The following is a 23,259-nucleotide window of genomic DNA, read 5'->3' as shown; positions in this document are numbered from 1 at the left end:
TCTAGACAAATAAATAGGGACCAGAAGTAATAAATTCTAAAAAGATTAGGGGACTTGCTTTATCAGCTTTGAAAACATATTTTGGAACCAAAACAATTAAAATACTATAAAATTAGCAGGAAAATAAATGAGTCAATGGAATCAAACAAACCCCAAACATTTTAAAAAAACATGTCACCTTAATATGCAAAAAGGGAAACATCATAAACAAGTAGATTAGTCGATAAATGAAAATGGGTCCTTTGGAAGAAAGGAAAAGATCATGTCAAAATATATATAACATCTAAATTCCAAATAAACTAAAGAGTTAAATTTTGAAATTAAAATTTAAAAACAATGCAAAAATTGGTGATGACATTTATTTTATGCATAATAGTATCAAAATACCCAAACAAAATGTAATGAAAGGAATCATAAAGAAAAATACCAACAGGTTTAACTACAGAAGAATCAAACATTTCTCTGTGATTGATTTTGTGCACCAAAATTAAGGGCAAAAACCATATTGAAAAAATACTTGTCAAAACGACAGGAAAAACCCTAAGGCCTGGAGAGAAAAATGGGAGGAAGGAAATTGACAGATCACAGAAGAGAAAGTGCAAAAAGTCAACCAACTTGGAAAAATGTGTTTGACGGTGCTGCTAATCAAAGAAATGCAAACTCACCTATCAGAGGATATGAACCTCAGACCCCAAAATGTTCTGAAAACATAATATATTTGAAAAGTTGAAGTGGGAGATTATTAAAATAATTTCCTTCTAGTTATACTTATCAGTGTCACTGTCTTACCTTTGCTGGTCCACTAAGTGCTTAATTTGCTGGGTGAGCATTTCAGCACCAAGGACAGCACCAAGCATAGCAGTTAGGGCAGTGCCTCCTAGAGGAGAAGATGAGGACTGCACTGTTTACACTTAATTTAGCCAAAAAACCAAGAAGGCATGGACTGTACCTCCTGGAGGAGACTGGACAGTGCTTGAAGACCAGGTAAAGGCCTAAGGGGAGATATTAAGTAGGAGCTAACCAGACAAAGGTAGAAGGGAGGAGTGGGGGAGAGAATTCATTGACACAATGAGCACTGAATGTCTGGTGTGTTCTGGGAACTATGAGCAACGCCTTGTTATATAGCACAAAAGGCAAAGCAATGAGTGGCTGGAGATAAATCTGGGGACGCAGGCAGTGGTCAGAGATGAATGGCACTATCTGCCATGCTAATAAGCCTGGAAGCTATTCTTCAAGCAATGAGGTGTTCTATATAGGATGGGATTGGGCTAGCACTCTACTTAGAGGGCGGGCCAGCAACTAGGTTTCAGGCTGCGCTGGAGGTAAGACTCATTTTCAGGGAGTCAGTGGTGATAATGGGGAAGCTCAAGACCCACTGTCCAGTGCCCTATGGGGCCTTTCTGGAGAGCTCTGCAGGGTTTCATCATGGCCAGGTTTGTACTTTGTGGAGCTCCCTCTGGTGGCCCGATAAAGGATGGCCGTGAGTAGTACACGTCCATGGTGGGCAACAGAAGGACAGCGAGTAAGCATCAGTGTCACAGGAATGGAGAAGGGCAGTGGATTAGATAAAAATAACGGAATAAAGTCAACAGAATTCACTGGTTTATTTGTGGGGGGAGGAGGGAAAGGCACAGAAGTCAATGGTGACTGCATGGAATGGAATGAGAGAAGGGGAGGTAGAGCCTACCCCTTTGGGTAGAAGGAGCCATGAGAGCAGGAGAACTTGAAAGAGGGCAGTGAGGGAATAAATGATGGAGCAAAGTTCAGGAGGAAGTAGGAAGGAGGGACCAAGGGCTTGGATGGAGGGCTGGCTTTCTAATATGAAGAATCTACGTGATTGTTTTTATTCTTTATGCTTTAAGCAACTTACAACTTTTTATTAATGAGCATATATAACTTTCACAATGAAAAGTACAATTTTATTTTATATTCCAATAAAATTTAAATACTATAAAGTATAATACAAAAATCACAACTACAAACACGCATGTCTACCAAAAAACTAACAGCGTAACTAAGTGGGACGGAGTATTCTGAATTTTTTTGCATGTTTGTTAACGCAATTGTTCACTAGGAGATCCATGGCAGCAGGCACCAAGTTTTAAAAACATCATGAGGAAATGACTGAATTTTTACTAACTGGTGAAAGACCATTATCCTATTTCAGCTGCATGATACCTTAGTCCAGATCATGGGAAACATTTAGGTACTCAGTCTGAGACCTTGACCTCTCCCCAAATATCAGGGTTACCATGGAAACTTGTGACATCTGTTGCATTTAGAAGATTTTTTTTTCATTTCTAATACTAAGTGATGCCAAATGTTCATGTTTGAGGATACATTTATAAAAAGAAAAATTATGGCTCTATTTTTTTGGGGGGAGTCATAAGAGGAATTGAACTCAGGGGCACTTGAGCACTGAACCACATCCCTGGCCCTATTTTGTATTTTATTTAGAGACAGGTTGCTTAGTGCTTGCTTTTGCTGAGGCTTGTTTGTGCCTCACTGAGTTGCTTAATGCCTTGCTTTTGCTGAGGCTGGCTTTGAACTCATGATCCTCCTGCCTCAGCCTCTCAAGCCACTGGGATTACAGGCGTACACCACCATGCCCAGCAAGTGATGGCTCATATACAAATACAAAATGAACGTGTACCAAAAATTTTAGTTAGCTCATTAATTTATGAAGGAAACAGTAAGATGTTAATAACTGTACAGTTAAAAGGAAAAATTCAAACAGCACACATATGTTGACGATGCTAAAATAAATTCACAAACAGATGTGAAACTGGTCAATGTCTGCAGAGCAGTAACCAACATATTATTATATGCGACAGGATAAAATTTATCTGCATTTTTATGGACAAGAATCATTTGCATTGCTATAAATTTTCTGAGGTTTACAGAGTTGCAAATGGCCCCATGACAATGAAAAGTGCAGGTCCTTATGGAATCTATTTTTTGGTTCACTGCAAAGTCACAGATTTTCCTTGACAGTGTCCCCGCTTGTGATCATAATCACCTCCAAGAAAGATCATTCTTGATCATAATCAAGAGACATTTAGAAAGCACGACAGGTACTTCTATTATTTAACAGAAGTCTCATACCTGGCTATCAAGCCATTAGGAATCCCTGCACAGTCTCAATAGGGGAATCCGCTAGGCTTCTGTCCCCTGTCACCTGGTCAGACTCTCTGTACTCCTCTGCACATGAGGTGAAGCAGGTTGTAGGACACTGCTACCCTTCTTTGTGCTCCCAGTTCACTAAAGGGGACCTGGGACAAGAGGATCACCCAACTTCACAAGAGAGCAAAACACAGGACACCTGCCTGCAGAGCGCCAATCTCCATTCAAGGTTTCAATTCCAGTCAAGTGCATGGACAAAGGGGATCAGCTCCAGCTCCAGAACTCTGCTCTACAAAGTTCTGAAGAGGCCTTTTTTGTAGCAATGGGAATGTCTTGAGGACAGGTGTTATAAAGCACCTGTCATGGACACTAAGCCCCTGCAGCATCCATGGTTTCCAGCAGACCAACATTCTTATCAGCCTGCTGGCTGCAGACGCTCCCACACAGAGGGGTGGAGGACTGCTGTTGGGGTTATTTAGCACTGTCTCCTTTCACAGTGCTGAGTGCAGGCCAGATACAATTTCCATTTTAGTGTACTTGCGCTAAGCTGTTCTTTCTGACTATAATTAGCCAGCATATTCAGCTGCTTCTTAAGGGCACTCATTCCTAATAAAAACAAAAACCCAACGGATGGCCCGATGATGGAGCTGGTCTTCTATTTGCTGTGGCATGGCTAACCAATTGGTAGCACCACGTGCTACTCAGCCAAAGCTGCAGACTTATCTCATAGGGTTGAAATCAGGGACAGCCAAGAGACAACCATCTGATCCATTTCAGTTCTTCACAATTCTTCACACAATGATACCTACATTAGATTCTAAAGGCAAAATAGTTGGGACTCACATCCAGCTCCAAGATGGTCCAGTGGGAAGAGTCAGAGGCTAATGAGGGATTAATGACATTCTTCATCCCTTTCTCAGTGAAATGAAACAACCAAACATATATGGGATTATCCAGTATATGCCAGGCACTGTGTTGACTACCACTAGTACTGATATAGGGGTGAGCGTGTGGCTCAGTGCCAGAGCACTTGCTAGTATTTAGGAGGCCCTGGGTGTTCCACTGTCAGCACCACAAGAGAAAGAAAAGAAAAATGACACATGGATCCTGCTGTGTCTGACCAACTCCTTGTTGTTAACAATGAGGCTGCTCATTTTGTCTCTTGGATCTCAGCACCCAGCAGAGTGCCTGGGGTACAGCAGATGTCCTATCAACACATGGATGGATGGATGGATGGATGGATGGATGGAGGAATGAACAGATAGATACCTGTAAAGCTTGCTTCTGGTTTAAGTAAGATGTTGAACTACAAGACCCAGTCATGCAATCAGCTGAGAAAATGGTTAGTATGGCAATCTGAATCAACATCTTATTTGATATAAACTGGGGAAGGCAGAACATTTCCCTTGTAGAAGATGGTCTAGGACTGTAATTTGAAGTCCATCATGGGGGCTCTACCAGAGCCCCCATTTTAGTTCAAGTTCACTTGTTGAGTGCCACTGAGCACTAGGGACTAGAGACAAAGGTGAATAGAACACAATTCCCCATCTCCTAGAGATGGGTGCCTGACAGGAGTTATTTTTTTGGTGGATGTCTGTAAGGATTCTGACAACAATGGCTCTGCTCTCATCATATTCTCCCTACACATCACTTCACAGGCATACATCCATGACATCCTCAAGAAAACCTTACCTTCTCAAAGGTTGCTTCAGTAGTAATGCCAACACCTACCCTCTCTGATCAGCACTGCTGAGCTGGAATGAAGAGCTGTCTGCAGGCACATGGGTCCCCAGACACCACATTCTCTGAGGAAGGACCCAGGTCAGTGGCGGGAAAGGGAGAAGGGCCTGACTTTCTCTGAGCTGGTGCCAAGCCCAAAGCTATCCCAGTCAAGGTGATACCCAGGAAATGGGAAAAACACATGGCTTTTGGGACCTGTCTCACAGAACTGGTTTGGGTGAAGTGTAATCCAAATCAACCTTCTCAGATTCATACATGGCTCCCTGAATGGCCACCAACCTGGTGTGCTTGCCATTCTGTCAGCCTTCATTGAGAAGCCCCCACTGAAGTGCAGGAGGGAGGCTGCTCTGAAGAGTCCTGATGACCATGAAGAGCTGAGCTCCAGGTCAGATGGCCAGGAGGTGGGGGTCCTACTGCTACCTGTGTGGCCCCGGGGCAAGAGACTTCTACCCTATACATCCATCTCTTGGCCAAATGAGGTCCAAACAGCACTGCTGTGGCTTGTATGGTGCTATCATTATATGATGTTCGTGGCTTTCTGAACCCAGACCTCCAACATGGAACCCAGTGACTGGACATCTCTACCTCTGGTGCCTCACAGACATCACAGACTTAATGTCTTCAAGAGTGTGCCAGGCTTGGTGAGGGGGAGACCTACAGCAGAACTCCACAAGTTGTTCCCCATGACAATGTGAGGAGTTTCACCAGGAGAGTGAGATCTTAGGGCCAACAGCACTGAGAGCACCACTCCTGGTTGTCCTAAAGGCTAGGACCCATTCAGAATACAGTGTCACCGTGAGACAAACTGCAGGCTCAATGAGAATGACCATCTTAAAAGCCAGGCCACCTAAGGTCTGGCTGGTCTGCATAGGGGCCTAGGGAAGAGTCTGGGATAAGAGAGGCATGACACAGGAAGGACTTCAGCTCAGGCAGTCAAAGGTTAGGTGCAGCCAGTGTGCTGGTGTGCTTCTTTGAGGAGGCAACAGGTATCATGAAGGGCAGCAATCTAGCCTTTGAGCACTCCAGGTGGGCAGGTGGGAGAGATGAGGCCCCCCCAGAGAGCCACCTGAAGCCAGTGGGGTTGGCACATGCTGAACAGAGAGAAGGGTACCTGGGGGCAAGTCCAGCCTGCATGGGACTGGGGAGTTAGGGTTTCATCCTCTGCACAGCACGCATGCTCAGGACCCCCAGCCTGAAGAGAACAAAAGAAGATGCAGGGTCAAGTGGGGAGAGAGCTGTAGCGTCCTGATAAGAGAGAAAGGTCTTGGGGGAGAGAGGGAGCAGATTCCAGCTGACTCTCGGTACATACAGGATTAGGGCAACTGCTGCCATGATGAGCTAGAGGGGAAAGGCCGGGACCATCCTTAGGCTCAGGCTCAAGTAATATTGAAATCAAGGGTGCTGGGATCAGGCTGAAATGGCTGCAGCAATGAGGGGCGAATAGGGTCAGGATTAAAAATCATGGCAAGATGCTCCTTGAAGACATTAAGTTTGTGACATCTGTGAGGCACCAGAGGTAGAGATGTCCCATCACTGGGTTCCATGTTGGAGGTCTGGGTTCAGAGAGCCACGGACATCATCAAAGAAAAGATGTCGGTCTCATCATGGGAACACAGGAGGCTTCCCAGGAAGAGCAGCTGGGAGCAGCAAGCAGGACAGCATGCAGAACCCTCACTGCGGCCAGCAGGGAAGGGGGAGGATCCACGAGGCTGGAGGAAAGCCGGTGTGTGGGGCAACTCTGGAAAAGAGCTGTTTAATGAAGGTGGCTTGGAGGGTGCTATGCTGCTGAGAGGTCAAAGCAGGGGGCAAAGGAAGGACAAGCCTACTCTATACTTGGTACCATGTTGAGGCCAGAGAAAATACCCACAGATTCAACTATTGCTGCTACAAACTCTCAAATCAGCCCCTTGGGAACTGTTGTTACCCCTTCCACATGCACCCCAGGGAGGATGCTGTCCTGCAGACCTCTGCCTAGAGCATTCTGTGTGCATGGCCATTCTACTGGCCTGGTCCCCAGACCCAGGCCCTCACAAGAGTCCTCTCATGACCCTCCCAGTCCTGTTCCCAGCCCACATGGCCATTTCTCTTCCTCAAGTGCAGGCTGTGTTTTCCCTTTACAACCATAAAGCATTGTAACCTTCCTTTTGCCTTAGTGGGTCTGAACCAGTAGTAAAGATTAGGGACACTGAGGACACAAAGAAACCCAACAGCCATTCAGGGCAACCGTTGTGTTTGTTACTTACTGTTTTCAGACAGCTCCACAATGTAGTAAAGAACAGGGCTGTTTCCATCAAAGGGCCGGACCCAGGAGAGCACCACGGCGTGGCTGCGAGAGCTCAGGCTGGCCAGGAGGTTCTGAGGTGGGTGAGGCAGCTCACTTGAAGGGTAAGGAGAAGGAACGAGAAGAAAGTGTGTGTCAGACCAACAGTTCACCTGGGTGCTCACTATGGAGAGTCCTAGGGTGCAATGTTTGGGAATGGAGAACATAAAATGCAGCCCCAGTACAAAAATACTTCTTACTCCTCCTCTCCTGCAAGAGGAACAAAGCCCAACTCTACCGCTCACAGTGCCATTGTTTTCTAAACGTAATTTGATGTAATCCCTATGGAACTGAAACAACAAATGACACTGTCACTTAAATGGGGCAATGTGTGCACAAATTTTTTTATGCAGTATATTATTTAGTAGAGAAAACTTGGTCAATGATTTGTTTTCGCAACTAGAAGCTGGTAATGGAAATGCAGTAAACCATATGAACAGGAAAAGCCCTGGTAGATATGACTTAATGTGAAAATTTTCCACACTAGCCATTTGGAATTAGTATTGAAAATGCCCATCTGCATTCTTAGACAAACAGAGTCGCCTCATTTATTGACAGCATGAGGTTATATTGTCATTCTGTTTTCTGTTGGATAATAGGGGTTTGGGGGAAGCACTTAAAAGGAAATGTGGTGAAAACACTAACTAAAATCCCATGGAAATGGTAAATAACACATCAGCACAGCCATAAAATGGAAATGCAATTAAAGCAAATAAATTCCAAAAAGAAGTTACTAATAAAAAAGTTTTTACTGGGATTTACTGGTGACAAAGCTGCACACTATACTGTGTCTTTCTTCCAGTGACTGGCCTGAAGTCACAAGTTACCCATGTCCTGTGTTTAACCTTGATGTCCCATGGTCTGGGGGCAGGACCTGCTTTGGGAAGGCACAGAATGGCTGCTGCTTCTGCAAATGTTCCCAGGCAGTGCCGGGGGAAGGTGCTGAGCATGCCCCATTTCCCCCATTAGCTGGTTTTGGGTTTCTCTGAGACATCAGGTATGACCGAACCACATAGGGTCAGAACAAAAAGCCATAATTATCCTGGATATTTTTTTATTTTAAAAATGTACTCATTATACTTTAAAATTTATTAAGCTGTTTTGAGCTTTCAGCTACCTAAGAAACACAGCTCTCTCTAACCCCTGCACACCGTTTATAACAAAGCAATATTTCTCATGTAGACTGCAACTACATTGTACACGAGCACAGTAAGCAGAAACCTCAGCCTGAAATGTTGCTTGTTTTCTTCTTAACTGTGAATTGTTTTAAATCAGAGAAAGGGCTGTTATTTCTAGTTGAGTTCTCCAACAACCAAACCTCCATTAGATTTCTAATAAAGACCAATATGAAGGAAGTACTAAGATAAAAACATCTATTCTACCTCTCCAAAGCCCATTCCCTATTTTCTCCCCCAGTCTGAATTGGTTTGAAATCAAACCAAAGTTGTTGAAATAGTTCACCTGAAAACAAATCATGAATAAGCTTGAATAGATATATCCAAATAATAAAGAATTTGTCTGATCTGGGCTGGAGCTTCTAAGCCCTTGGAATCTCTGGAGGGACAGAACTGTCTCTGTTACCCAGGGTGGGTCTCTGAGACACACTGAGTGTATGCTTAGGAGGCAACTTGGGGGTCCCCAGATTGTTCCAGGAATGGGTTGTGGCCATGCTGGAAAGACCAGCCCTGTGATAGGGTGGGGGTTTTAGCCAGTGCCATCTGCCCAACCTTCTGGCCTCCAGTGTGTATATGTATGGGGGATAGAGATTTAATTCAACCCTGCACCAGTGATTGAATCAATGGTGCTGACACAACAAAGCCCCCCAAACACTCTGGACACGAAAACAGCTGAGATTTCCTGGTTGGTAATCATGAACTGATGCATTCTGAGCACGAGGAAGCTTTGAGTTTGGGACCCTGCCCACCCTGCTTCATGTTCTGTTCATTTACCTGCTCCTGATTTTTGTCCTTTATAATACAACTGTATGCAGGGCACTTTCCTGAGTTCTGTGTAGAGAATTTGAACCTGATGGCATAGTGGGAAGTTTCAGATTTTAGCTGATTGGTTAGAAATGAATGTGATGTGGAAGTCCTGAGCTGGATGCCAGTGCCTAAAGCTGGGGCATCTTGTTGGGGTCTGTGTCCTGGTCTTGTAAGGTCTGTGCTAAACCAAAGTAATTCTTATCAGTGTCAAGACTCCCCCTCCAAATGGAAGGCTTTCTGACATGAGGAACAACTTAGAAGACTAGGAGGGCTGTCTGTGTTCTGGGTGGTTTTCCATGTGCACACTGCTGGTGCTCCAAGAGGCTCCCTGCAGCAGACGGACATGTACATAGCTCAAGTCTCAGCTCAGACACAGCGTTCACACAGGTCCCAAAGACACAATAAGAACCTGGGAACTCATGAGTGGCACCTTGAGATAGGAAACAATCCCAATTACACATTCCAGAGGGATTAACACTGGGGTTTGACATGAGTCATGAATCATTTCCCACCAAAATGAGTGCTTTTATTTGCCCACCCTTTCCAGTGGAGGGCACACGTAGAAATGTCCAGTCTTACAGGTGAGTGGATGGCCTTTCTCCTAGGGCTGGACAGCTCTGTGATTGTGCTTCAGGTGCATTCACTTATTGAGGGGCCACTGGTGGAGCTCTCACATTGTCCAGGGTCAGCTCACGGTCCCTGCGCTGTACTCACACACATCCCTCTGCGCACCTCAGAGCTGCTGGCTCTCACCCAGGATGTGATGTAGTCACTGTGGTTTCTGATTTTCCACCTCCTGGCAGCTCAGAAGCAACTGATAAGAAGGTGACGGGTCTGCTAGGAAGCATACCAAGCCAAAAATGATATAGTCCAGAGCCTGACATTAGGAATTAAAAAACATTTTTAAAAAGATTTTTAAAAAGAGACTTAAAACTAGACCTGATGGCACACAACTATAATCTCAGTGATTCAGGAGGCTGAGGCAGGAGGACTGAAAGTTTGAGGCCAGCATCAGACATCTAGTGAGACCTTTCCTCAAAATAAAATAAAATGGACTAAGGGTGTAGCTCAGTGGTTGAGTGACCCTGGGCTCAATTCCCAGTTACTGGAAAAAAAATTTACAGGTAAAGTGGTCTTGAGACATTCAATGTAGGACCCAAGACCTAGTGGCCCAATGGTATCTGACAACATCACCACCCCTGATGCACCGAGAAGCACAGAGCTCTGATCCACCAGGCCATGCTCAGTCAGAGCTGCCTGACAGCACAATGCAGGAAGTGGCTTTTACACACGTCACAGAACTCAGAATTGGAAGGAGAATTGTTTTTCCTGATTCTAGCCCCGACCCTATGTGAACAGTGCTTCTATCATTTCTCTTGTGTCCAACATTACCTGTTTAGCCATGCAAAGAGCTTGTTAATAGACACTGAAAATATAAACCATTCCTTTAAATAAGTTCCGGTTATCTTGTGAAACCCTTGACTAGCCTGTCAGTAATGGATAAATGAGACTCTAATATATTCTGAATCTATTTCAGAAAATCTTACCTAATAGGAGAAGATTGCATCCAGGCATTTCTCTGCCAACTTTGAAAGGAGATAAACGATTGGCAGTGACTCACAGACAGTGATACCCAGACGGGTAACAAATGGAAGCGATCCGAGAAAAATGGAAACGAAGCCCAGTGCTGAGTCACCTTACAAGGTGATGGGACGGGGGCAAAATCACTACCAGCAAATTACACCACAGGAATATCAGAGAATAACAAAAACACAAACTCAGACTGTATGGGAGGGAAGTGTGTGAAGAAAACAGTGTGTGAAGAAAACAGATTTAAGGACAAGAGCGAGAAATTGGTGAAACTGTGGCTGTGGGGAATGGCTTGGGCAGAAGAGGAGCAAGCAGGGATTTTTCTGTATAAGCATTGCCCCTTTGATGCACAAATGATGCCTTGGTCAAACTCATCTTCTTCCACTCTGCTCTGAGGAGGAAGATGATGGGCCTGATAACTGAAATTGTTCACTCATTATGGCTTTGTCAGAAGTGGTTTTATTGGTAGAAACCTCTCCCACTGCCTCAGGGTCAGAGTCTTCATGTCTTGCTTTGTAAATTAGATTTTCTCTGTACTCTAGGATCATAAGAATTAGTCTCCAACTTCAAGAGGAAAGAGGCAATGCTAATTGGGTCTTTAAATGATTGAACAATTAATCAATCCATAGAGTCTAAAGGGTCTGGTCCCTCTGTGCTCAACAGGGCGAGATGCTTGCAGGGATACAGAGTCATCCCAGGAACCAGCGGCTCCTGCCTTTATGGTACCAGCAAACTAGGGGGAAAGACATAAGCAGAGCCAGGGTGACTGCGTTTATGAGGACAGTGCTGTTAATTTACAGGATACATCACAGAACCATCTGGAATTTTAGAAGCCCCTTCTTTTAGACAGGAGATTACAGCCAAGCCCATGTAAATTGTAAATTAGTCTTTGTGGGTGATGCAAAACAGACCCTCATTGTAAACTCAGCAGAGTGAGCCTCACCCAGACATTCCCTAGCACCTACTATGCCTGGCACTGGGGGAGGCACCCAAGGCTCTGCAGCAGATACCTCTGGCCATTAGGTGGGTCCTGAAGGTGGGGTCAAAAATAGCATCCTGAGGCTGCAGAGCCTGTCATGATGCAGGAAGGGGTGGAGTGGAGAGGAACAGAAAGGTTGGGATTCCTTGAGGGCCCCTCTTCAGCCCCTCAAGGGAGAGGTGTTGCCCTTCCAACTGGCTTAACCAGAAGCTTCCCGCTGGAATATTAGGTGGCAGGGTGAAGAAGCATGAGGATGCACCGATGGACAGTCTATTTTTGAAAAGCTCATTTCTAATGCACTTAATTTCTATATTTAACAAAGTGGTTTTTAGCTGAAGTCAAGAGGGAAGGGGAACAGGCTTTCAGGGCTTTGAAGGACACTGTTTAGCCATAAGAACCTCTCAGTCCCTTCTGTAATGTAAGATTTATTTCTTGATTTTTTTTTTCCATTTGAGTAAATCAGGGGAGTGTGACAGAGCTCAGCCTCAAAGTTCTCTTAGAAACATCAAATGCCCCACAATCATGGATTAATATTATCATTATTATTGTCATCACTGATCTTGTAGAGTCTCAAAACCTATTCGGATCTAAAGGTGCACAGCTCTCCTGATTCATTCAGAGCTGGAAGAAGCAGTGTTTATAATACCAACAATTCACAAGGACCAATGGCCTTCCTAATCAGTTCTGCGACCAGTGCCACCTAAATAGGCTTGAATCACAAATCTGCAAATATTTCTAAATTTAGAGATGAGGTGTTTTACCACTGCAGAAAACCTATTATTTTATACATACAGCAACATTTGTTGAAAAATGTATTTTACTTAGAGGAAATCAAATAAGCAAATAGTAGGGAAGATATGTAAATCAGAAGAACATAAAATTGTGCAGAATAAAAAGAATGTGCTATATTGGAAGTATGCAATTTGGCTTCTGCTGACAGAGTCTTTATGAACTGCTAACACTTATTTATTTGATACCAACAATGGATGATCTAAGAGTTCTCAAAGGTAGTTTTAAAATTCTGAATAGCAGAGAATTATATAAATTCACTAGCTATGCTCTCTAATATCATAAAAAACAATCCCTCATCTGAGACCTGGAAGGAAAGAGGACAGGAATAGCAGAACTGGACAGGGATTTCTGATGGAGCGATGGGAGTTCGTGTGCTTATTCAGTGGGGAGCCAACTCATGAGCATGGAGGATAAGAAGAGGAATCAGAAGGCCAACCAGTGGCTCAAAACATTCATGCATCACTCCATGCATTTGTGCATTCAACCAACAAACCAGCCCATACTTATTGAGCACCTGTTGTGCATCAGACACTGTGTCAGGCATTCAGAATGCAAAACTGTGCCACTGAGGTGCTTCAGGAGGGGAAGGTAGGCTCATCCCTCACAGTGTGATGCATGCTACCAGTAGAGGGAGGCTAGGCCAGGAGCTGCGGGACTGCAAGAGGTACCCGAGTGCAAATGGCAGGAAGCAATGATGCGGGGGGAACACTAAAGAATGTATGAGCAGGAGCCCTTCGGGTGCCAGAAGAGAATACAGCTGTGCTATGGAGGCAGCAGGTGACTGAGGCAGCAGAAAGACTGAGGCTGGAGATACAGGGAAGGCAGAAAGCCTGGAGTTGGGCTCCAGTGCTGATGGCCCAGTTAGGGGAGATACTGTCTGTCCAAAGCCCAGAACCCTCTGTGGGAACCTCTAAAGAGAAAAGGGGTATCCTGGGATTTTTCAGATGCTGAAAGTGCAGCAGGATGCTTTGGATTGGCTGCTATACAACATTAACCTTTTAAATTCCAAAAATAGGGGTTAGGGCAAGCTTGTTCTTGGGCACTCATTCATGCATGCAACAGGCAGAAGGCTGTATGTGTATGTAGTTTTAGCAAGTGCCTTTGTCATTCTTAATTCCCTTGGCTGGCATCTAAGGATTCAAAGACAAATAAGATGTGTTATTTTTAGGAAATTATTTTTGTATACAGAATCCTTCCCAGATTAAGGTGGGCAGAATCCATAGGAAAAAAAATCTCTTACAAATGTCTTTTCCTGATGGTCTACTGTCTAACAGTGGCCAGGGATGGACCTGTGGGTGTGTTATGGATGGGTGGGTGTGTCACCATCACCAGCTGCTTCCTTGGCAATGGTGATGCTTTGGTTTTATTTTTATACTCATGTGCTTAGGGAATATCTGGGAGAGCACTTTTTTAAAAAAGCAAATAAATTCACATTGGAAAAATGAAATTTGTCAACAGGCCTTTAATTTTCCCACTCCATGCATGGAGAGAGAGAGCTAAGGAAAGAGTGTGCGAAAAGATCAGTGGTTCCCACCTGCGCCCCTGGACCCCCAGGAAGGTCTGGGCTGGAAGTAATGGGCAGCTGCTTGCTATTTTCAGGATTTAAAAGACTTAGTGGAAAGTATCTGTTCACCCACAGAGAGGCAGCTGGGACTGACTTAAGCTCCAAGTCTATTGACTGCCGCGGCAATGGTCTTGCTCGTGGGCTGACCCTGATATTTCTCCTGGATAGGAAGCTCTGGTGGGCAGTCAGATGGAAAAATGAACTCACTGCTGCTTAACCACAGTGTGGCAAAGAGCCTTTCACACTATGGTGTCTGTAGGGCAGACATGACAAAGGATCAATGGGGATGATAATCTATGATTAAATCATCTGCACCAAGAATGCAACATTTTAACTTTGAAGTTAAAAATAAGATCCCCACAAATCTTGTCAATGCACATGGCCTGTAGAGCATGACATATGGACTTGGGACCACTTGGGCTTCTGAGTGGTATTGCTTTGGAGGTGCTGGCTGAGGGTAGCAATGTAGATAGCAAGGAGCTGGCTAACACCCAGAGAGAAGGTACTCACATCACTTCCAGCCGGGCTGTTCTGGAATCATTCCCTCCCTCAGATATGATTTCGCAGGTGTAGTCCCCAATGTCACCTGACCATGTCTGGCTAATGAGGAGGGACCCATCCTTCTCCACCACAATTCTAGAGCTGCCAGATGGGGTGATGACCATATTGTCCTTCTTCCAAATGTAGCTGTGGGCCAAGAAAAGAGTCTTTAGTTACAGAACTCTCAGGAGCAGGAGCACTGGTCCTTCCCTGTTAAATAGCAACAACTGATGAAATGACCTTGAGCATATAATAAAGACCAATCAATTGTGCTCTTTAAAAGGGTAATTTTAAGGCTTTTGAATTATACCTAAAAGAGAAAAAAAGAAAAAGAAAAGCATCCAGATATCTCTGTCAATATACAAAAGTAGATGCTGAAGTCAAACTAGGACAATGAAGACGACTGGAAACATTTGTCTGATCTTGTGTATAGGAACTGGGGACTCGTGTGATCATGTGCATACCTGTCACCTACTAAACTGTACTTACACCCCTGCCCCAGAAATGTACCTGCAGGACAAGAGTGCCCTCTGAACAGGAGTCAATGACTGTTTAAAAATTTCAGATGGGCCAGGTATAGTGCACATCTATAATCCCAGTGACTTGGGAGGCTGAGGCTGAATGATTGCAAGTTCCAGCCTGAGCAACTTAGCAAGACCCTATCTCAAAATAAAATAATAAAAAGGAAAAGATCTAGGATTGTAGTTCAGTGGTAAAGTGCCTCTGGGTTCAATTCCCAGTTCTGCAAAAACCATACAAACAAACCAAAATACTGAGGGGCTAGGGATATAGCTTGGTAGGTAGAACAGTTGCCTAGCATGTGGGAAATCCTAGGATCAATTCCCAGTACTGAAAAAAAAAAAAATCCCAGAGTAGAATTACCCAACTACTAACAACAACAATAACACAAAAAGAAAAACAAACAAACAAAAAAACCCCCACAAAACAAATAAATAAAGTCACATCTCAGTATCTCATAAACATATTTAAGCATATATTTAAAAAATCCTAACATTCTGGCAGATGGCCCCTAAAATTTCATTTCTTCCTCACTTTATCTTTATCTATGTTTTAGCCCATTTTTCTTTTCAAATAGAAAATCAATTAAGAGCCTGTCCAGTCTTTTGATGTCCCTGGGCTAGATGAGATGAAAAGTGCTCGTTTTTTTTTTTTCCCTCCAGAATAATTTGATCAGATTTTCAAAATGTACCCAGGTTTTTTAAAGCTTTCATATTCACAGAGCACTAACATTTACAAACTCCTCATTTGAAATTATGCTGAGATAGAACAGGACAGATCCCCGAAGAGAGGAATGGAGAGATGAGCACCGGGGGCAGAAAAACCCCAGGTTAACAGGGAACAATCCAGTTCTTTCTCTCCAAGGGGCCTCCCATTCAATCAACACTACAAGAAAACCACACAGATCCAAGGGGCTTCTCTTTAAGCTCTCAGAGTAGCAGAAAGCCAGCCTGTTTGTTCTTCATTCTCTGGAATCGCACTCCAAAAGTCATTTAGAATGAATGGATTCTTTTCTAGGCATGATAACGATTCTAAGCCAGCCTCCAAGGATTCACTGGGTAATCTTTAACTCACTAGTTTCTGTTTGTTCATTTTGTTTTGCATTCAGCATTCCTGTAACTAAACCAAACTTGTTTTTGAGCCCTGGGCACCTTTGGAGAGCCAGGTGAAGATGTGGAAATTCCTGATTTGCCAAACAACTTCCCAAAAGAGTGAAAGAAAGGCTGAGTCTGTGAACACAGTCAAAAACATATGCATCAAGAGTCATCACCTCTGCTCAGAGAGAATGTCCCAGGAAGCAGGCAGGCTTTTGATTCCAGCACTTTGGTGAACTACACAAGGCTAAGACCAGAGTAATAATACTAAGATGACTGGATTTCTTTCTTGATTTATATTCAAGGCTGATTTTGAAAATTAATAAATAATTCTGTAAGTGCTGCTCTTTGGGAAAAAACTCACCACTGAGGGCCACTATGGACCTACCTAAAGGGCCAAGTTTTTTATCTTCACCTGGCAGGATGTCACAATTGTTTTTGTGAACTGACAGCTAGTTTCCTTCTTCACATGTTATTTTCCTCTCAGTGTCTCAGAAAACCATAGCTTCCTTTCTTTTAAGTGCAGGTCTCCCTTGCTCTCCATGTCACAAGGAAACCATCCTTGGAATAGAGAAAACCCCTTTGGAGAATTGCAGAGTCCCCATGTAAACACTGGTGAAATCCTATTCGATCCCTCTGGATTTTTCTCTCATTAAGTATCAGCTGCTGACAAGTACGTTTTACAGATAGTGTATTAACCTTGGCAGAAAAATCATGAAAAGCTGTATTGAAGTCATGAAGTGGAACGCAGCTCACTGTAAATAATACATAAGGCTGGAGTGGAAAATGGGATTCGTGTGATTAACGATGGAGCCGTGACCATAGGATGCCATAATCAGGGATCTGCTGCTGAAATCAAAATCCCCTAAATTCTTCCTCCTCATCTCAACTCCACTTTTAAGCTCACAGAATATTAATAAATCCCAAAGTATCAGAACTAAGGAAACTGACCGGAGAGAAATCCGGGGGTCGTGAGTGGCTCCACAGCGCAGCGTGGCCATGGTCCCCTTTATCACTACTTGGTCCTCAGGAGGGTGAACGATGGACGTTCGATCTGAAATAACACAAGACACAGCTCAGATGAAATTACAAGTTTCAGAGTCTTTGCCCTTAGGGGGATAATGAATTGATCATCTGACATCAAAACCTTCAAGTTTTCTCTTATCTTGGCAAAACGAGAGTAAATGGAAGCACTCAGAAGTGTTCAGGGAATTGAAAACAAGCCTTCCCACTTGCAGCAAAGTCCATCTTCCCTCCCCACCCCTCCTGTGTCAGCCTGGACCCTCTACACCCTCTGGGGGAAAGAGAGTGGACAGTGCTGGGCAAACACCTCCCAGGTTCTATACTCCTGGTTAAAATCCAGATTCTTTTCCAAGATAATCATTGTTGGACAATTTCTAATGTTCCCATAGTACCTGTTCCCATCACAAAATACTTTCACTCATGTTAATTTATTTAATCCTCACAACAATCTTGTTAAAGCTGTAATATAATTATTCCCAATTTTCAGGAATGCAAATGGATACTCAGAAGCACCTTGACTTGCTCCAAACTACAGAGTTCATGAGAGGCTCATCAGCTCTGTGCAGACCTGCAGCTCCTGAGCTCCCTGGCTGCTCCAAAGAATGCCAGCCTCCCTGCACATAGCCCAAGCACTGTGTTCCTGCACCACATACTTCTGAGGGGGATGCTACTCTAGTCCCATGCATGGAACTTGGAAGTCACAGGGCTGATATGACTGATTTTTAGCAGCGTGTATAGAAAAATGTTTGAGTAGTATTTTTCTTGTCAGTGAAAAGACATGTTACTGTCACTAACAGTTGTACAAATTAACATGGGTAATCTAGGTTGAAAATGCTTTGCAGGAGCCAGGCATGGTGGAGTGCAGCTGAGGTCCCAGCCACTCAGCTACTGAAGTAAGACGAAGGCTTGAGGCCAGGAGTCTGAGACTAGCCTGGGCAACATGGTAAGACTCTGTCTCAAAAAAGGAAGGGGAATGCTCTGTAAGCCACCAAAGTGGTATACCACTCATTCTAGTACAGGTACAATTTTGAATCTTAGCAGATCCACAAAATTCTAATGAGTGATCTTTAGAGATCCAGACCTCATTTTTCACAAGTTTTTGAATGTATGGTTAGTTTTTGGTGAAGCACGCTAAAACAGAAGTGATTTACTCCAATCACCAAATGGAACAGAATGTTTTTTTAGCAGTTGCCAATATTATGGGAATTTGGATTAACTCCTTTTAAAAACTTGGTGTTTTTTAGAACACCTACACAATTAGAAAAGGATGATTTATCAAAGTGGATACTACAAAATGCTGATCAGATATGAAATGACGCATAATGACTTTTATTTAAGGATGGCATTTTAGCAAATTCTTCACTCAAGTGAGTTAAACTTTCTGTCCTCATTAACCTTATGAAAATCTGTTGGTGAGCACTGTCCTTTGCTTTTTATGAACAATGAGCTTTTAGTGACATGGATTTGGATGAAGAAGAGAGGGAAAGTACTTTGGCAGTTGAAGGGGTGGGAGTGGGATTTGGTAACCAATCCTTACATTCCAGAAAACAATTTATTCTGCAGAAACTAGTGTCATGGATAAAACAAAAATGATAAAAGCTGATTTTCTTCCACTTTACTCCTAATATATGAGAAACATTCATATTTAATGTCCTGGGAATATAGCTAATCATAATACAGCACAGAAAAAACTTTCTGTAGGATTTTAATTCTTGAATCACTTTCCTTATAAAACTCTTATAAATTTAATCAACACATCAATTTTGTTATTTGAGCTAGTTGGGCATAATATCTTTACTGACTTTAAAAAGTCAATCTCTTATCTCTCCTGAAATATCCCCATTAAGTCTTGAATACATCTTTTAATTATTCTTTTAGAAAGTGAAAAATTAATTACTCAACAGACTTCTATAAATTAGTTATAAAAATAATCATTCTCTTTTGATTAAATGAGAAAGTCCAAGGGCATATTGACATCCCCTAGGCACAGATGGCATGATGATTAAGCATGATTAATGGAAGGTTCACAAAGACCGAGGTCCTTACTCCACACAGTGAGTGCTGCGGATGCTTCCAGGGACCCCTCTGTGTTAGCCGCATAACAGGTGTAATTGCCAGCGTCCTGGATGAACACAGGGGTTATCTGCAGACCCCCAGACTCCAGCAGCATGAACCTAGGAATCCGGACAGAGCCACTGGCTAAAATTTGGCTTCCTGAAAGAAAACAGGAATTTTAGAATTGTAGGAAAAATAGAATGTGTAAACTGTAAAGTTTCAAAAGAAAGAAAAAATTGTTAGGCAGCAAGTAAGAAAATAACTCAAGAAGACCATCAGAGTAAAGTGAAAATTTTATGTACAAAATAACCAAAGTAGTTTTCTTAGCATTACTTAGAATCATGAAAACCAAGAACATCCTTATTGTCTAACATTGAGAGAGTCAGTAAAACAAATTATAATCTGTGTATGTGATCATTCTCTTGGGTGACTGGTTTTTATGTTTCTTTGTATACATATGCATTTGGGAATTTTATATATAAAGCTGCTATATGTTCAAGATCAAGAAAGAAAAAAAAAATATATATAAAATAAAAGAAGGTACCCTCTTGCTACTGCTCTTGAGTTTCCCAGGTCCTTACCTTACCAACCATGTCTGAGTGCATGACCTTCACTTCTGAGAGGAAAGATGCTGCCATGCAGCTTTCTGGTCTCGAGGACCAGAGGTGACTTCTGATGTGTCCCCCCAGGTCAATCCGCCCAGAACTATTTGCCAAGTTACGCGAATCAACACAGCAAAGCATGGACTTAGTGAGATGGGCTCTGGGTACTGGTCATTTAGTGACAAGTGGGCTGACTTGTAGAAGAGGCTGTGGAGACTACCAAGACAACTGTGATGTGCCACAGTCTTCAAGGGAACTGAAAACACAGTTGAAATTAAGCTTCATAGGTCAAGCTGGGGGAGGGTAAAAAATGATAGCATCTTTATTTAAAAAAAGGCATGATTCTTAATTTTGAATATTACAAGCAACAATTCCTCCTATGTATAGGAAAGCTGAGCCCTAGCAGAACTACTTCAAGTCCAATACTTAATATTTGAAAAAACCCCAGGGGACCATGGGCACTCTGTGAGAGCTTAGGTGGAGGAGAGGACATTTGCACAATTCTTATTATTGTTAATATCTGTTTTTTTTCTAGAAGGCAGGGGTCCTGACTGTTCTATTCACCCTTTTACCTCTGGTGTTTGGCACTGGTAGGTACAGTCAATAAATGGCTGTTCAATCTTTACTGAATGAATTCGTGGATGCTCAAGAGTGAAAAGAACAAAACACAGCAAAGGCCTGATCTTCCACACCAGCCATGCTGTCCAGGAAGCAGAAGCCACCTGCCTGTCTTCCACGTGATGGCGGGCTTAGGAGCCCCAGACACCTCGCACCGAAGAACAGCTGTCATCCCATCAGTGACCGTGGTGTCCTCTGGACGCCGGATGAACGCTGGGGCAACATCTGTGGAGAAGAAATGAACCATAGGTGGTCAGCACATTGTCCCTGGGGAGAGTGCCACGTGGGTCTGCAGACCCAATGCAATGAGCAGTAGCGATAAAACACAGACCCTTTCAGGAGCCATCATTTGTCTCCCAGGAGCTCTCTACCTTTACAACCTAGAGAGAAATGGATGTAAAAATGCCAAGTGCAGGGACCAGCAAGGGCAGTTTTGGGTGAATGCTAAAGAGAAAAGAGGCCTAACTCAGTATAATTCTCATGGGAACCAGTTTAGAGGAGCACTTTCATTTCAGTTTCAACTGAATTTCCAGTCTGACCCTCCTGAGAATCCTGCAGACAGGGCTGCTTTGTCCCTTGGGGATATGTACGGAAACTGAGGCTGAAGGACAGGGTGGGCTCACCTCTAGTCCCCAGGTCTCCTGCTGCAGTGGGGTTTGGCCAACTACTCACTGTGAGCCATGTCCAGCCAGTTCTCTGTTTTTGCAAACAAAGTTTTATTGGGTCAGCCATTCCCACTCGCTCCACACTATCTGGCGGCTTCCACGCTGGTCACTCCAGCAGAGCTGACTAGTGGAAACCACGTCCTTCAAAGTCTCAAGTATTTACTGTCAGGCCATTTACAGAAAAGAACCTGTTTGATCCCTGCCCCAGAACTCCTGGCCACAGTTTCAATGTAGGCTCTAAATAATTCTAATTGATCAAAACTCAGTTTCTGGCTTAGGTATCCAATATTATTTCTACTGCTTGAAGCTACACTCGTTTCATATGCTCCAAAATGAAGGGCAAACTGGACCCCTGGGCAAAGGTCAAGGAAATGACCCCCTATTTACCAAAATACACATATGGATCTTTAGAAATTTTGCCTCTTTACAGGCCCTGCCTGGTGACCGCCAACGGCCACGCACACACTGGCATCGACTGGCTTTCTCAATGGCTCTCACACCCGGAGACATCAGCACTTTGCTTCCCAAAAGGGCAACAGAAAAGGTATAATTCCATAATCACTAAATTCTACTTCATTTTAGAAGAACAATATTACGACTGTGGGAGATTAAAAAGAAAACCCACAGATACAATGAAAACCTTTACCTTTATTTTATTTTTCAAAGACAGAGTGCCAAGGTATTTCTGTTAATGGGATAATAAAAGAAACTCACAAAAGAACTATAATTGTTCAATAAAACTAAAATAGAGAATGAACATAAAAATAGAAAAAAGATCAAAATAAAAAGATTAGCAGTGAGCTATTCACTCCTCAGTCTTTCAGATTCTGTCCAGAAAAATGGGGGATGTTTTCTAGAGAGGAGGTTCAGTGCTAGGAAGACAGAGGCTCACAAGGACAGGGTCAGGGAGGGCACCAGCAGTGTCCTTGCTGCTCATGGGCTTTAGGAGACTTTCCCAGGGCCCATTAGTGGTTTAGGTGCCCCTGAGGTATGGTGGCCATGGCCAAAGGCCTGGTACACCCAGTCCAGGGGCCACTATTCTGTGTGTATCTGGGATGCCCGGCTGAGGGTCCTTCCAGGTGGGAGGCTCTGGCCTGAGGCCCCTGTCTCGGCTTTGCTGGTGAGCAGTACTTACTGGTCACATCCAGGTAGGTATGAGTCTGGATCTCCCCTCCTTCATTACTGGCAAAGCACTGGAAGATTCCAGAGTCCTCTGGACATAGCTTCTGGATGCGCAGGCCTCCGCTGGAGAGCACCATGTACCGAGGGTTCTGGAGCTTGCTGATGGAGACTGCATCCTTATACCACTGGAGGGTGGGAAGAGGGACCCCTGGGCAGGAGTGAAGGGAAACAGGCACTTAAGAATATTAAACTCCAGGAATTCCTCACCAGGACTACGGCAAGACTGTCTGGAAGGCTGTCTAACATTCTCATGCATTTTCTCTTCTACCAGTCCTCCGAACCACCTGCAAGGAGGGATTTTCTTGACCTGAAGAAACCCACACCAAGAACCTCTGAGAAGAGCAGAGGGAGCTCGGGATCCCTGGCTGAGGGTCCTTCCAGGCTGTCCCTGAACTTGCTTGGGTGTGTACTCTTATTTGGAGAAATATCCACTGTGGTTGACTCAAGGTTCTCAGTTGGGATGGAGATGAAGGGCTCTGGTTCTGCCCCTATACAAAGGCACAGATATAAGGTCATGACCTACGCCTGCTGCACATGGGTCACATTCTGTTCTGGGCAGAACACTTTGTTTCTGTTCCCTCACATGTGGGTTAGGAAATAATAGCTGTAACCTCAAAAAGTGTGAAGATTAGACACATTTAAATATGAAACTCTCGGCTGACCACAGTGAGTACTTGATGGGGAACATCAGTTCTCGTTAGCACTACCAGCAATGACGTGAGTGACAGTCACCTTTCACACACTCTCTATTCAAGAGGTTGATTCCACAAACCTGAACAGAACCCCACTGTACTGGAGGAGCAATCAGGTAACAAGCATGTGAGATGCATTTGGTTAAAGGTCATGGAAACATAAGAGGTATTTAGTTGTG

The 23,259-nt window shown here is 43.7% G+C and overlaps 1 protein-coding gene across 1 annotated transcript in view; it reads right to left on the bottom strand.

Annotated features, from left to right (window-relative positions):
- Window positions 1-23,259, bottom strand: part of Sdk1 (sidekick cell adhesion molecule 1) — an 866,268-nt gene that overhangs the window by 201,863 nt on the left and 641,146 nt on the right. The window contains exons 9-14 of the mRNA XM_076840017.1: window positions 22,342-22,536; window positions 20,646-20,766; window positions 19,313-19,476; window positions 17,195-17,297; window positions 14,601-14,777; window positions 7,107-7,240 (exon numbers count right to left, since the gene is read on the bottom strand). Coding sequence (XP_076696132.1) covers window positions 7,107-7,240; window positions 14,601-14,777; window positions 17,195-17,297; window positions 19,313-19,476; window positions 20,646-20,766; window positions 22,342-22,536 — 894 coding nt within the window. The remainder of the gene's footprint in view (window positions 1-7,106; window positions 7,241-14,600; window positions 14,778-17,194; window positions 17,298-19,312; window positions 19,477-20,645; window positions 20,767-22,341; window positions 22,537-23,259) is intronic.

Source organism: Callospermophilus lateralis, chromosome 19 (genome assembly GCF_048772815.1).
Source record: "Callospermophilus lateralis isolate mCalLat2 chromosome 19, mCalLat2.hap1, whole genome shotgun sequence".
In the NCBI taxonomy this organism is placed as follows: Eukaryota; Metazoa; Chordata; class Mammalia; order Rodentia; family Sciuridae; genus Callospermophilus; species Callospermophilus lateralis.
The sequence above is the reverse complement of the archived record's forward strand: the minus strand, read 5'-3'. Positions and strand labels throughout refer to the sequence as shown.